Source organism: Pongo pygmaeus, chromosome 10, assembly GCF_028885625.2.
Source record: "Pongo pygmaeus isolate AG05252 chromosome 10, NHGRI_mPonPyg2-v2.0_pri, whole genome shotgun sequence".
Lineage (NCBI taxonomy): Eukaryota > Metazoa > Chordata > Mammalia > Primates > Hominidae > Pongo > Pongo pygmaeus.
In genome coordinates, this window is record NC_072383.2 from 39,924,865 (window position 1) to 39,940,362 (window position 15,498).

General features: G+C 42.2%; 1 protein-coding gene across 1 annotated transcript; it reads right to left on the reverse strand.

Annotated features, from left to right (window-relative positions):
- Nucleotides 1–1,214: 1,214 nt before the first annotated feature.
- Nucleotides 1,215–15,371, reverse strand: PRICKLE1 (prickle planar cell polarity protein 1). Its single transcript, XM_054445304.2, has 7 exons — nucleotides 15,240–15,371; nucleotides 13,100–13,213; nucleotides 12,298–12,435; nucleotides 11,474–11,677; nucleotides 9,042–9,228; nucleotides 7,243–8,106; nucleotides 1,215–3,499 (listed from the first exon to the last, which is right to left on the reverse strand). The coding sequence occupies exons 1-7, from the start codon at nucleotides 15,369–15,371 to the stop codon at nucleotides 2,643–2,645; spliced, it is 2,496 nt and encodes an 831-aa protein (XP_054301279.1). The 3' UTR covers nucleotides 1,215–2,642.
- Between the last annotated feature and the right edge of the window lie 127 nt (nucleotides 15,372–15,498).

Consider the following 15,498-nt stretch of genomic DNA (forward strand, 5'->3'; position numbering starts at 1 on the left):
AGCGAAACTCCATCTCAAAAAAAAAAAAAAGAGGAAAAGAAAGTTACATTATTATTGTGAATAAATATCTCTGCATTTCCTTAAGCCTTTGGCAGGCTATGTAACCCTTATCTTTTGATAATGTACTTGAAAAGTGAGGGCAGTACCTTCACCTTACACCTGCATTTCTCCAGGCTGAGTATCACCTGTTTACTATGTATTATCCATCCTTTATAAGCAACATATTCCAACAGTCTTTTCTAAAAGGATGCCCACTTGTGGCAGCACAGGTTCTGAAAATTTCTTCAAATTCAAGAAATCTGCTAATACATTGAGAGGTTGTGATGGAACAAACACTCTCATTTACATTACATTAATGTAAATCAGGAGAATTTCTTTCTTTTGGAGGAAAATTGGCAATATCCGTCAGTCTTAAATACATAACCTTTGTCCCAGTAACTATGCTGCTCCCGATTTATGTGCACATGTGCCGGTGTAGCATAATGTTTGAGGAAAGTCAACTCCATCATTGAGACTGGTTAAAGGTATCTCCAAAAGTAGGCTATTAAGCAGTCACTGAAAGAATGGGTAGACCTATATGCACTAACGTGAAATGTCCACATATAAAGGGAAAAAAGCAAGTCACAGCACATATAGGTCACTGCCACTTTTAAAAGACACATTTATACGAATGTGCTTTGAATGTCTGAAGGAGACACTAGAATTGGATAAGAGCGGTTACTTCTGGGGAGAGGACCTGGGATGAAGAATGGAAAGGAGATGCTGTCTCTGACTTTTGCCCTATTTGAATTTTTTTTGTGATGTGTATGCACTTCCTTTTCATTGCTGATGGTTTTTTAAAGGCACCAGACCAGGGAATGTAAGTTAGCAAGTGAAGAACTCTCTCACTATTGGTGCTTTTCTGAAGGGAATCTGTGTAGCCCAGATACAAACCCTTGTGTGGGACGGCTGTCCACCTACTACTCGCTGGTTTACCCGTTGGATTTGTGTCTGTTCTCCCTAAGGCCAAATTTTCCCCACTCCAGTCTATATGGAAAAAATAAGCCTCTGTGTCTTAAGCTCTATTTCTGGCCTACAAGTGGGGCGTGTGGACACACGAGACAAATGGAGGTCTGTTAATGGTAGAGCAACTGCAAAATAAATCATGCCTGAACACAGGCACAAAATGGAAGTTATCTGGATACATTTGCAAAGATTTATATTCAGAAAGGTAGTTTTGTTATTTATTAAGCGTTTATTAAATGCCTCCCTAAAGGTCCTGGATGCCACTAGAACCTTTAGTTAGGACTGAGATGTATATGCAAGAGTGGCACATATCAAAATATCTGCTCATTAGTTCAGATCCAACGTAAGTTTTCCTTGAACCAGAACCTCATATTAACTTAAAGTACTCAATGGCACAGCATCCTCTAATTTAAAGATTTTAAAACAAAAACATAACCAGAAGACCCAGTTTTCAAAATTACTGTTAAAGGCCAACAAATTAGTGGGAGGGAAGGAATAAAAAGGAATAACCTCTCTTAAAATAACAAATCTACAAAGTCCTCTGCCACAAAAGCAGATCTTTGTCATTTCCCATGAGATAATCATCACCTTGCTGAAAATGAGAAAGGCACCCCCCGCAGGCAGGGGGAAAAAACCCACTCGCTGAAACAGCTTCTACTTGTTTTTACCATATATTCCAGGGGTTATGTGTGTGGAGGGGTTGTTTTTACATTTATACAGTTTACATTGCTTGACCCATAAATAACACTTGTAAGATTAATAGGGCCATAGTTTTAAAGAGTATTTACATAGCCCCACCATGCATACAGAGCCTTTTTTAATATTGGAAAAAAAAATCAAAAAAAGTTGAATTTTTCATCACTAGGCAATGTAAATTTGACCATCTACATTTATAAACCCTGACTAAAATATAAGCAATCAGTTCATCCATAAATTCTGGTTCCCTAGCAAATCTAGCACTGCAGCATAACAAACAGCTTACAATTCAGGGATATAAAAATATCAGCTTTAAAATCTGAACTGTACAGTATATACATTAATATTTGCACCGTTAAATTAGGAATACACTTAAGTCTATGAAATACTGTTATAAATAGCAGTGTTTTTTGTTTGTTTTTTTTCAATCTGTAGCTGGCGCTGATACAATACAATGTTTACCTGGCCAAAGAGCGTTCAAGGGGACAAGCTGGCCTCACAATAAGATGCACAGTGTTAGCTAGGTCATCGTGACGGGCATGCCTCACACCAAGACGGACTATCAAGACCTGAGCCGACCTGACTTACATAAATGACAAACACTACTGCTTTACAAAGGTGGCTGGAGTTCTCCATCTTCTAAAGTCAACATCCAATCCCCTTGAGGATTGGAAAACCAAAGCAGCTACATCAATCTGTAACGCACCCGCACCCGACAGGCACAAGATGTCACGTCCACCTGGCACCATCCAAGGAGGGTAAATTGGAGAAATCACACCTTTCAAATGTTAATCTGACACCGTAAACAGCAGTTGAGTTCTCATTTACATGGGCAAAGAAAGTACTTTAAACTATTTTCACAACTTTCCTATGGAAGAAAAGGATACAATTCAGATGGTTAATGGCTAAGTTTTAAACAAATGCTCTGCATCACTACTTGGTTAAGAAATAATACAATTTTTGCCCTTGTGTCCCTTTTTCTTCTTGGATTTTGTTGTCCTCTGACCAAACTGAGGGGTGGGAAGTGCAGATGGTGGACTAGAAAGGTCATCTGTATAGTAGGCAAATCTCTGTGGCCGGGGTTGAGGGATTGGTTGTCCAAGAAAATATCCTTCTTCTTCCGAGTCGGAAGAGGAGGAGGAGGAAGAACACCAGGAATCATCATCCTCGCCGTAGAGTCCCAGAAACCGATTCATTCCTGGGTTCTGCAGGCCATAATCGGAAGTGGCATGGGCGTACTGTCCGTAGAGATCAGCATTCTGGATGTATGCTTGGATCTCCCGGGCACTTTTATTCTGTATAAATTTCTCATAGTTATCGGGGGTGTACAGCCGCAGTCTGTCCTTGGGAGAGTATTTTCTTTCTGTAACAAGATTCAGGGCATTGTCGGAGCGGGACTTTCTACTTCTCCTGCGGCGGTGGTGATGAGACCTGGATCCCCTCTCTTCAAAATGGTAGACGCGTCTCCGAGTCCTTTCACTCATCGGAGGCTGCCGGATTTCAATGTCATAGTTCCCATTGTCAATGACATCATCGGAAAACTTGACCTGCTGGGGTCTGGATTGAGACTTGGACCTTCTGAGCACTGGCAGATGTACTGGTTTCTCTTCAGGCAGGATTTTCTCTGGACACAACTCTGAACTTAGACTCTTTAAGGACTCTGCACTCCTGTGCAGCATGGAAGAGTTCAAAGTTCCCATATTGCTCATCTTCTCACAATCTTCTGTTTCCATCTCCTCAAAATTTTGCAGAGAATACAATGATGGCCTTGGCTTGCTTTCTCCATCTACCGAAGCCCCTAGAAGAGAGGCCAAAACAAGATGTGCTTCTCAATCATCCTAATATTCGACAGTACTTAAAAGTAAGCTACTGAAAGGAAATATTTCAAAGAAAATTTCCAATTTCAATATTTGATTAAAACCCATAGGGAAAGCCAACATGTATCTATACCAATTGAGAAGTGGTATAAATGCAGTTATTGTTATAAGGGGTGGGCACAGCCTTTTTTGTTTTTTTGTTTTGTTTTGTTTTGAGACAGAGTTTTGCTCTTGTTGCCCGGGCTGGAGTGCAATGGTGCTATCTCAGCACACCACAACCTCCGCCTCCCAGGTTCAAGCAGTTTTCCTGCCTCAGCCTCCTGAGTAGCTGGGATTACAGGCATGTGTCACCACACCTGGCTACTTTTGTATTTGTAGTAAAGACGGGGTTTCTCCATGTTGGTCAGGCTGGTCTCAAACTCCCGACAGCAGGTGATCCACCCGCCTCGGCCTCCCAAAGTGCTGGGTTTACAGGTATGAGCCACTGCACCTGGCCTGGGGCACAGGTTCTCTTATAAGCCTGGAGTCAAAGATTAGTTACGTAGTTACGGCACATGGCATGAGCAGCAAAAATTTAAGAGCTCTTCACAGCAGCCTGTTCATTCATTAACATAAGATGTAGAAGCTTCTGCTCAATTCATTAAAGCCATACTGCTTCATTTGGACATCTTTCAAATCAGTCCCTCCTTGGTCTCCATCATGAGCTAGTCTTCCTCATCTTATACTGAGACTAGTGGTCAGCAAACTACAGCTCAACAGCTTGTTTGTGTATCAAGTTTTATTGGAACAGCCACACCTATTTGTTTACATATTGTTTCTGGCTGCTTTCTACAGTGGCAGAGCTAAGTAGTCACACCAGAGACTGTAGGCCTAAAAAGGGCAATCGAGCCCATTATAGAAGAGGTTTGCTCAACCCCTGACCTAGATCTTCATCCAGTCTTTTCTGCCTTCAACGTGTAAAATATGCCACTTCCAGATTAATCTTCTATTGAAACATTTAACAAAACAGATATTGATCTCTTTTGATATAATAGGGCCCAGGCATGTTAAGATAAATACATATAGCCCTACAGACAAAGTGATACTGTTGTCAACTGGAGACTACATAACTTCGTACTTTTTTTTGCGACGGAGTCTCGCTCTGTCGCCCAGGCTGGAGTGCAGTGGCACCATCTCAGCTCACTGCAAGCTCCGCCTCCTGGGTTCATGCCATTCTCTCGCCTCAGCCTCCCGAGTAGCTGGGATTACAGGCATGCGCCACCACACCTGGCTAATTTTTTGTATTTTTAGTAGAGACAGGGTTTCACTGTGTTAGCCAGGATGGTCTCGATCTCCTGACCTCGTGATCTGCCCACCTCAGCCTCCCAAACTGCTGGGATTACAGGCGTGAGCCACCGTGCCCAGCCCTATATAACTTCATACTTTTTAAAGGGGGCCTATTTTTCAGCTCATTATTGTCAAGGAATGTCAGCCCCTAACACTTAAATGTGTACCAAATTATGTTTAATTCTTTTATTTATTTATTTTTTTGAGACAGAGTCTTGCTCTGTCACTCAGGCTGGAGTGCACAGTGGTGCGATCTCGGCTCACTGTAACCTCCACCTCCCAGGTTCAAGTGATTCTCCTGCCTCAGCCTCCCGAGTAGCTGAAATTACAGGCACATGCCACCATGCCTGGCTAATTTTTGTATATTTAGTAGAGACAGGGTTTTGCCATGTTGGCCAGGCTGGTCTCGAACTCCTGACTTCAGGTGATCCACCTGCTTTGGGCCTCCCAAAGTGCTGGGACTGCAGGTGTGAGCTACTGCACCTGGCCAAATTATGTCTATTTCTGATATTAAATTTAAAACTCCTAGCACTGAGCCTGGCAGACAAAAGGTGCTTACTCAGTCTCGCCCACCATTCTTCCTCAACCCCCCTTTATTGCCGACCTTATCTTTGACAAGTCCACAGAAGCCGGGGGGTAGCTTTGCCGTACCCTTCCTTGTCACTGCAGCGTCTGGCACAAGTTATTCCTGGCAGGAAGCAGCTACTAAGCCTTTCCTGTCTATATTACAGAAGCATTACCTTCATCAGAAGGCTGGATGTCAGTAGTTTGACTATAAAACTAGCCATGCAATAGCAACATTTCTATAATCCAAAGACTTGTTGCAAATAATTTGCATAATGTCCTAGGTTCTAGGCCTAATCTTGCCTTTAGAACCTATGTAATGTTTGGCATTTAGCCTTTTGGTAATTCAAGTTTCCTCATTTGTGAAATGCAATCATATCATCCACTCTATACAGCTCAGGGTCATTTTAAAGATAAAATGTGGATAACTGGTATGACTGTGCTTTGAAAACATTAAAGTAGGCCAGGGGCAATGGCTCACACCTGTAATCCCAGCACTTTGGGAGGCCAAGGCAGGTGGATCACCTGAGGTCAGGAGTTTGAGACCAGCCTGTCTCACAAAAATTAGCTGGGTGTGGTGGCAGGTGCCTGTAATCCCAGCTACTCATAAGGCTGAGGCAGGAGAATTGCTTAAACCCCGGAACCTGAGAGGCAGAGGTTATAGTGAGCTGATATCGCGTCATTGCACCCCAGCCTGGGCGACAAGAGTGAAACTCCATCTCAAAACGAAACAAAAAACTAGAAAAAAAAAAAAAAAGAAACCATTAAAGTAATATTTTAGAATCTGAATAAAAAGTATTCAGCTGTTTTTGAGCTACTGTCACAGGGAAATTCAGGAAGATGTTTAAAAAAAAAAAAAATGAGCTTGTGGCCAGGCGTGGTGGCTCATGCCTATAATCCCAGCACTTTGGGAGGCCGAGACGGGTGGATCACCTGAGGTCAGGAGTTCGAGACCAGCCTGGCCAACATGGCAAAACCCCATCTCTACTAAAAATACAAAAATTAGCCGGGTATGGTGGTGTGCACCTGTGATCCCAGCTACTGGGGAGGCAGAGGCACAAGAATCACTTGAACCCGGGAGACGGAGGTTGCAGTGAGGTGAGACTTGCACTCCATCCTGGGCGACGAGAGCGAAACTCCACCTCAAAAAAAAGAAGGAAAAAAAAAAAAGAGCTGGTAAAGTGTGTGGGCCAATTTTGGTGTCTTAGAATCCATACAGAATAATCCAAGCATATAATATGTTTCAGACACAGTCCAGCTATAGAGACTCCTTCATCCAATCAATTTCCTTCTCTTCAAAACAGGGTAATAAAACCTATCCCTAAAGACTGTACTGTAAATATATTTTATGCATATGCACTCACCTGTACACACGTTTGTTTTGCTAGTGTTTGGTATTTAAGTGAGGTTCCTTCCTTCCCTTGATCCACGGTTTTGAATAATACACAACTCCTACTCATGCTGAATTGCAATTTTTTTTTTTTTTGAGATGGAGTCTTGCTCTATTGCCCAGGCTGGAGTGCAGTGGTGCAATCTTGGCTCACTACAACCTCTGCCTCCTGGGTTCAAGCAATTCTCTTGCCTCAGCCTCCCGAGTAGCTGGGATCACAGGCCCACGCCCAGCTAATTTTTGTATTTTTAGTAGAGCCGCGGTTTCGCCATGTCGGCTGGGCTGGTCTCGAACTCCTGACCTCAAATGATCTGCCCACCTCAGCCTCCCATAGTGCTGGAATTATAGGCATGAGCCACTGCACCTGGCTTGAATTGCAATTTTTTGAATACACTTTTTAGTAGCTCCTTTTTTCAAATACCCCATAATCCCTCGATTACGTACCTGTGATATTGGACAATGCCAAAGAATCCATCGAATCCCGAACACTTTGCTCTGGTTTCAGGTCTGACAGACACTCCAGGGAATCTTCATACCACTGTGTTTCATCATGGTTATACCCGGAAGCCCCATGGTCCAGTTCCAATTCCTGAAGCCTTCTACTGCTTGCAGGGCCTGGGTGGCTGCCATAAGCAGAATCGCCCAGTCCATCTTGTGACTGTGCCCAGTACATATCAGACTGGTATTTTTTACTTGCAAGGCTCTGGTTATTTTGCTTTAACTCGGTCTTATTTTTAACCATGTTATCAGATATCCAGTGCTCACTGGCTCGAATATCCATCTCATTGGGCTGTGGCTGAAAGAGGCTTTTATCACCAAACTTGAGGAGGAGCTGCGTCATATAATCTTCATGATCAGCCCATTCTTCAGGGTCTTCTGGAGTTTCATGCTCTACTCTGCCTTTCCAAAATTCTTCACTGGCAAAACTTGTTCCTTGCCTGGAGAGACTCAGATCATCCAATTTTCGAGAAAGGGTGTCATCAGCATTGCCTGAGAGGCCAGGAAACTTGTAGTTCAGAGCAGGTGATAAGAGGAGAGACTGTCTACACTGATCTGCTGACCGGCTGCTCTTGCCCATTCGGACACTTCTTCGGGAGTCTCTTGATCGAGCTGACTGAAATGCAGAGTCAGAAGAATCAGAGGCATGGACGTCTTCACCAAGACTGCACGTTTTTGAGCAGTAAATCTGACCCTGTTTGGGAAGGAAGGGACATCCCAACAAAGAGGCTTTACACTGGGCACAAGAAAAGCAGGCTTCCGTGGCATGCCAGTGCTGCCCGTCATAGGTCATCTGTGCATGGTCCACACCTGTTTTGAAAAGGACAGAATAAATAACAGGTTATGGTTTAATGCCTGAAACAAGGTATAAGGAAGAAATGAAGAAAATAAATAAAGATTATGGGTATGGGGGAGCTGTGTGGGTGACACAGATAAAATTAATCCTCATTCTTTGTGGATTCTGTATTTGTGAGTTTGCCTACTCATAAAAATTTATTCACAACTCCCAAACTAATATTCGCAACACTTTCATGGTCATTTGCAGATGTGCAGAGTGGTAAAAATATGAACTGAACCAACATGCACTGATCCAGGAGATGCTCGGCTTTTTGTTTCAGCTCTCATATTGTAGACAAGTGTCCTATTCCTGGTCTATCTACTGCCGTGTTTTCTGCATTTTCGTGCTCTTTGTTGGTGAGTTTACTGTTTAAAATGGCCCCCAAGTGTAATGCTGATAATGCTGAAATGCTGTCATGTTGCTAAGGGCAAGAAAGCTGTGATGCACCTTACGGAGAAAAGACATGTATTACATAAGCTCCTAATCTTGAGTACGGTACTACTGGCTGTGAGTTCAATATTAACGCATCAACAGTGTACATTCAATAAGGCAGTGGCTTTAAGTAAAAACACACGTGAGACAAGGTTATGTATTGATGGGTTGATGAAACTGCTGTGACCAGAGGCTCACAGGAACCTAACCCTGTATTCCCCCACGAGCAATGGTTCAGTGTTCACTAATCCAGTGTTTGCAGTAACTTCACAGAACACAACTAGTGCGAGTAACAAGAATCGACTCTCTGTTCATTTGTCCAAGCTCATCAGCTGGAACATTTAAGATCTGTACATTTCATTGTATGTAAATTATATCTCAACTTTAAAAAACAGAAAAAGAAAAAATAAGACTGGATAATCCAAGACAGACTAATGGCTAGGTGACAGGGCAGACGGGCTGGCTGTGGACTTACCAATATGTTCCCCACAGGTTTCGCAGTACTCCGCATAGAGAGACTCAAAACAGCCACAGCAGAAGGGGCGGCCATCCTTCATGATATACCTCTGTCCTCCCAGGACCGTTTCACACTCAAGGCAGCAGAAGTGTTTCATGTGCCAATGGCGACCCTCAGCTTCTGTGCACTCATCAGCAAAAATTATCTTCAAAAAGAAACGTCAAACCAGAGAATGAAAGAAAATCATTAGAACTATTTTAAAGGCCAAGTAACTGCATGTTTTCTGGGCAATGGACAGACACTGGCTCTTAAAGAAATCAGATAGCTAACCTTGTTTCTTAGAGTCACAAGTTTAAATCTAACTTGATTTAGCTACAAACTAGAGCATAAATTGACAGTGCTGAAAAAACTAAATAATAAATGCTTGCTTCGACTTTAAAAAAACAGAATTCTACATTGGAGGTAATTCATTTGGTCATATTTTTGCTCCCCAATAACATTTCCTTGGCATAATCTGGCAAAGAACACATTAACACGGAAATAATTTAGTGAAATAATTTGGTGTTTTAGTAGAAAGAAAACTCATAAAAATGTCTGTGGACTCAACACAGTTATAGCTACACAGATGCTGGAACTGAGTGAACAGCATTTGTGTTGATAATGCTTTATTTGATCTGGTGGCCATCTCCAGATTAAGGACTCTTTATTTTTTTGAGACAGGGTCTCACTTGTAGCCCAGGCTGGAGCACAGCGGCACAATCATAGTTCACTGCAGCCTCAAACTCCTGGGCTTGAGCGATCCTCCCACCTCTGCCTCCTGAGTAGCTGGGACCACATGGGCACAACCACCATGCCCAGCTAATTTGAAAAACATTCTGGGACAGAGATGGGGTCTCACCATGGGGTCCAGTCTGGTTCTTTTTTTATTTATTTTTATTTTTTATTTTTTATTTTTTTGAGACAGAGTCTCGCTCTGTCACCACGCTGGAGTGCAATGGCGTGACCTCGGCTCACTGCAACCTCCGCCTCCTGGTGTTCAAGCAATTCTCCTGCCTTAGCCTCCTGAGTAGCTGGGACTAAAGGTGCATGCCACCACGCCCAGCTAATTTTTGTATTTTTAGTAGAGACGGAGTTTCACCATGTCTGCCAGGATGGTCTCTATCTCTTGACCTTGTGATCTGCCCATCTCGGCCTCCCAAAGTGCTGGGATTACAGGCGTGAGCCACCGAGCCCGGCAGGTTCTTTCATTTTTTTATATTTTTGGTTTCCAAAATATGTTCAGCGGAGCATGGTGGCTCATGTCGGTATTCCCAGCACTTTGGGAGGCTGAGGCAGGCGAATCTCTTGGGGTCAGGAATTCGAGACCAGCCTGGCCAACATGGTGAAGCCCACCTCTACTAAAAATACAAAAAAAAAAATTAGCTGGGCGTGGTGGCGGGCACCTGTGATCCCAGCTACTCCGGGGGCTGAGGTGCGAGAATCACTTGAACACGGGAGGCAGAGGTTGCAGTGAGCCAAGATTGCACCACGGCACTCCAGCCTGGGCAACAGAGAGCAACTCCATCTGAAAAAAATAAAACAAAACAAAACAAAAACAAAAATAAGTTCAAATAGAACATTGTTGAAAAAAATGTATAAAATAAATGAATGTATAAAAATAAAAACAAAGTTTATTGTCATAGATTGAAGGAGACTAAGAACATACAACGCGTAAATGCAATGAAGCACCCTGGATTGATCTTGGATAAGAAAAGGAACATCTGTTAAAAAAACTGGGAAAATCTAAACAAAGACTATGGTTTAGTTAATGGCATTACACTGATGATAATTTCTTAGTTTTGATACATATATTATGGTTATGTAAGATGTTAGCGTCAGGGGAAGCTGGGAGAAGGGCATGCAGGATCTCTCTGTAATAGCTTTGCAACTCTTCTGTAAATCTAAAATTATTTTAAAATAAAAAGCTAAAGGGAAAAAATTTTTCCTTTCAAGCCATCATTCATTCCCACCTTCCCCCAGGGTAACTACTATTAATTTGGTATTTGTCTTTCCATACCTTTTCTGAGTATAAACAAATACATATATCATATTGTTTTTTAAATCCTTAACAAAAATAAGACCATCTACTACATGCTCTTCTGCAACTTGTATTTTCTCACAACCCACTGAAGACATAATACTTATCAAAGTACAAAGACATCTGCTTCCCTTTCTATCAGGAAGGTGCAAAATTAATTGTGGTTTTGACCATTATGGCAAAAAACCGCAATTACTTTTGCACCAACCAAATATAGATTATTTCATTGTATGAATGTACAGGATTATCTTTAAAACATGCACACAGAACAAAATCCAGGAAATTTTAATATTTTGCTTAGATGTAAACAGTGGAACATTGGCTTAATCTAAGCTTATTTTTCCCAGTTGTGAAAGGATGAACTTTTTTTTACCTCGTCACATGCTGAGCACCGTGGTTTGAGCAGTTCTGCGTGGTGCCTGCCACAGTGAATTTTTCCATCCTGATAAAAATAGATGAGGTCGACCAGCAGCTCATTGCACGTGAAGCAGACAAAACAGGATGGGTGCCAGCACACACCAGGGCCCGCACGGGAGGCGAACACTGCAACTTCACCTCCATTTATCTTCAACCCACACTACAAACAAATGGGTTTGAATGTAAAAGGATCATTTTTTAAAGACGGGATTCTCAGGCTTTCCTACTTTAGGATAAATCTCGAATTTGTCAGGAATGTGTTTATTTTTGCCACCTCTGTTAGTGATTAAGTAGCTCTTTAATGCTGGATTACTGGTGATTCTCCACTGTAAGGCACGTGTCTCAGACATACTACAACTATTTCTAAGGACGGTGTAATCTGATTCACACAAATAGTGGTTTTCCTGTGCCAGCCTCCTGCTGGATACATTTCCTACTCTGAGAACTGCCAGCAAAGATCTGAATGTCTTCATTATGTTTCTGCATCTTTTGAATACGAGATGTATCCCAGCACCTACCTCCATGCCAGGATCCTACCAAAGGCAGGATTTCACCCAATGTTTGCATAAGGGTGATTGACTCCTGCTGTCATACACAGCAGTGTAGCTAGTTACAAATATGAAACATGAATTGCTATTTAATAAAAAGCTAGGCTGTCTTTCTCTCATTTTCTGGAGGCTTTCAGGACCCACACCTCTGCTAGTCCAGTCACCTACCCCCAACTTTCCACCCCATCCACATCACTGCCACAAGCTACACATCAGAGAAGGGGCTGCCCACCTGCTCACACACAGCATGCATGACTGCTCTGGACAGAAGCTTAATTGTTCCTCTTCCCAGTGCTTCTTTCTTCCGCTGAGCACTGAACACCTGCAATTCTTTTTTCTCTTCTTCACTCAAAGACTGGCAATACCGCACCTTCACAGAAAGCAAAACAGAAACACCACACTGAGTGCACGTTCTTTCTCACCAGTTCTCTACTTCCAGAGTTAGGGTTTCAGGAAATAAAACAGCAAGTTTAGCTCGCCTGTGTCACACCCCCACGATTTTAAAATGACACCATATCTGAATTTTACAGCCTCTCTAGAAAAAGGGAAATGCAATGTGAAGGAATAGTCTTTTTTTTTTTAATAGGAAATATTTAATTGAAAACCCTTATCAACACAGACATTAAAAAATATATATAGGACATTAACCTTTCCACAAAAGGTTTAAACTTGTTAACTGCCACTTTTACTCTTCATTCTACATGCACTCAACTCAACTGCAGGCCTGAATGACCATAAAGCATTCACTCTGGATGCAGGGGCAGGGAAATCTCAGGAATTTGTAGGTTCCTGATCATTGGTGGGTGGCTGTAAACACTATAAAAACCAACTTGTGTTAAGTTAATTACACTGATACTCTTTTCTCTGTTTCTGTCAAAGAATGGAAAGCTGTATTCTCTGGCCAAATTTTAACTAAGGAAAGGCAAAAGGGAGCCCTCGCCAGTGAGGAGTTGGGATTTATGAGCAGCATCTCAATGCTTCTCATGCATTTTTTTCTTTTTTTTTTCTAATTAGCCTTCTTCCTGCTATTTTACCTCATTATCATGTGGTGGTAACTGGTACAAAAGCTGTTTAATCCGATGCTTCTCTCCGGGGCTGTTAACGTAAGGAACCTTTTCCTCTGGTAAGCAAGCAAAATAGAGCTGGATCTGCAAAAGAGACAGTGAGAATGGCATCAACATACAGAACTGAGCATCTCAGCTCACTTAATCTTTTAAAGTTACCTTTCCCTAGGTACAGGGTTTGGCCTCTTGTAGCTAATGAGAAGACCAGCTGAGCCAACTCAGCAGAACTGCAAACCTTCAGATAACTAGCACCCAGCTGCTAAATTGCTCTTCAGGAATGTAATTTGTAGTGACAATTAGGGACATCATAAATTATGCACCATAAAATATGCACATTTAAGACCACTCTTCCGGGTGGTGTGGCTCATGCCTGTAATCCCAGCACTCTGGGATGCTAAGGCTGGTGGATCACCTGAGGTCAGGAGTTCGAGACCAACCTGACCAACATGGTGAAACCCTGTCTCTACTAAAACTACAAAAATTAGCTGGGCGTGGTGGTGCACGCCTGTAATCCTAGCTACTCAGGAGGCTGAGGCAGGAGAATCGCTTGAACCTGGGAGGCAGAGGTTGCAGTCACCCAAGATCGCGCCACTGCACTCCAGCCTGAGTGACAGAGCAAGACTCCGTCTCAAAAAAAAAGAAAAAAAAAAAGAGTACTCTTCCTCAGCCAATCTTCCCAGGGGTCAGACAAGAGATCAGCAAGAGAGAGAGTCCTGGGTGAATCCTGCAAATTACTACACAGACTGTGAAATGGTCCAAAATCCAGCCACTACACAAACACATTTAATTTGCTCTCTGAATTTTACACATCACAAAGACAAAGGCTGTTTTGCTAAATGTTGTGAACTCTTCTTTATCAGGTTCTCTCAAACATCAGCTTTCTTTGCTTCCATGAGTGCTATTTTCTGAATACCTGAAGTCAGCCTCCCCAGAGAAACTGGAGAGAAGCCACATTGAGCTGTACTTTGCTCACTCTGAAAGGAAAACTTAATTTCTGCTTGTTTTTCTGATGTCTTTAAAGGAACATCCCTTAATGAGTACTGCAAAGGATACTGCAGAGCTGAGAAGGAATAAAAGAAAAAAAAAGACAGGAGACAGGAATTTAGGGCCTGTCTACTTCAATACCTTAGTACCACACAAAACCTACCCACTCTAAGATGTAAGAAGGGATTCTCTCTAAATAGTTTGTCAAAATATTGCTTTTCTAACTGCTTCGCCAGCACTCCACCCTCTCCCCATTCTATCAGCTCTAGAAGCTTTTTACAGTTATAAACACTTACTGAATATCAGCTACATGCGTGCCAGGTACTGTGCTATGCCACGGATAAATAAGGATACCCCAGTCTCATAAAACGTCCCACCCTACAGGAAACAGAACCCTAACTCAGAAGCAAAGCAACCACATACCCCACTGTCAACTTTATTTTCAAATGATGCCTCTGCTCTTTTAATAATATCACCAGTGATTTTCAACAAGTTAATCATTGTAAAGATATTGGGAAAATTAAATAGGCATATGGAATGTTCTCATCTTCCCTAAAATAACAATACAAACAAAGCATAAAATTAACTCTTTAATTTTTTTTCCAATCCCTGTGGTGTAAGTGACAGGCTCTTTTATATGCAAAGTTATCAAAGGTCAAACGTCTAAGCAGTAACACTTCAGAGGGTTTCTGATAGCTCACTATCTCACTTCCAAAGCAAAAGCATTGCTGAGAACTGGCATGGAAACTTTTCTCTTTTCTTTTATTGCCTTTTTATTGTCACAGAAGTTTTTTAAAAGGTAAATTCCTCTCACTCTCAAGAGGGATTCATCCGAAATACACATAACCAACGCATATGTAGTACTCTGGATTTCATTCATTAGAGCAAAAATGGGATCCTTATGAGGCTTCTGGAACCATGGGTATGACGAGATTGGAAACTTCCATTGAGAAACTAAATATGACCTTCAAAAGTAAAACTTCAAAGCCATACAAAGAAGAATAAGGACTGAGGAAGGTGGTATTCCAGCATCTCAGTGATGTTCTATCCATTTACAAAATAATGTTCTGAAGTCTGAACTCACACTGAAAAACAAACAGTAAATATAGGATGATGAAGTTCCTACCTGCTCTGGTCTCAGGCCCGGGGGGACCCAGGCATACTCCTCCAATGCACAGCCAGAGTCATCATCTGATGTGGAACTTCTCTGACAGCCAAAGGCCAGTTTGCTCATCTTGGGCTCCATCTCCAAAGGCATAAAGTTTAAAGCCTGGTTTCTCAGTCACAGGACATCAAACAATGGCTGCTGTGGACAATATAAGAAAAAACAAAGACATCTAAAACCTGAATGCATTTCTCTTTCCCCCGACCCAGAGCTTTTATTG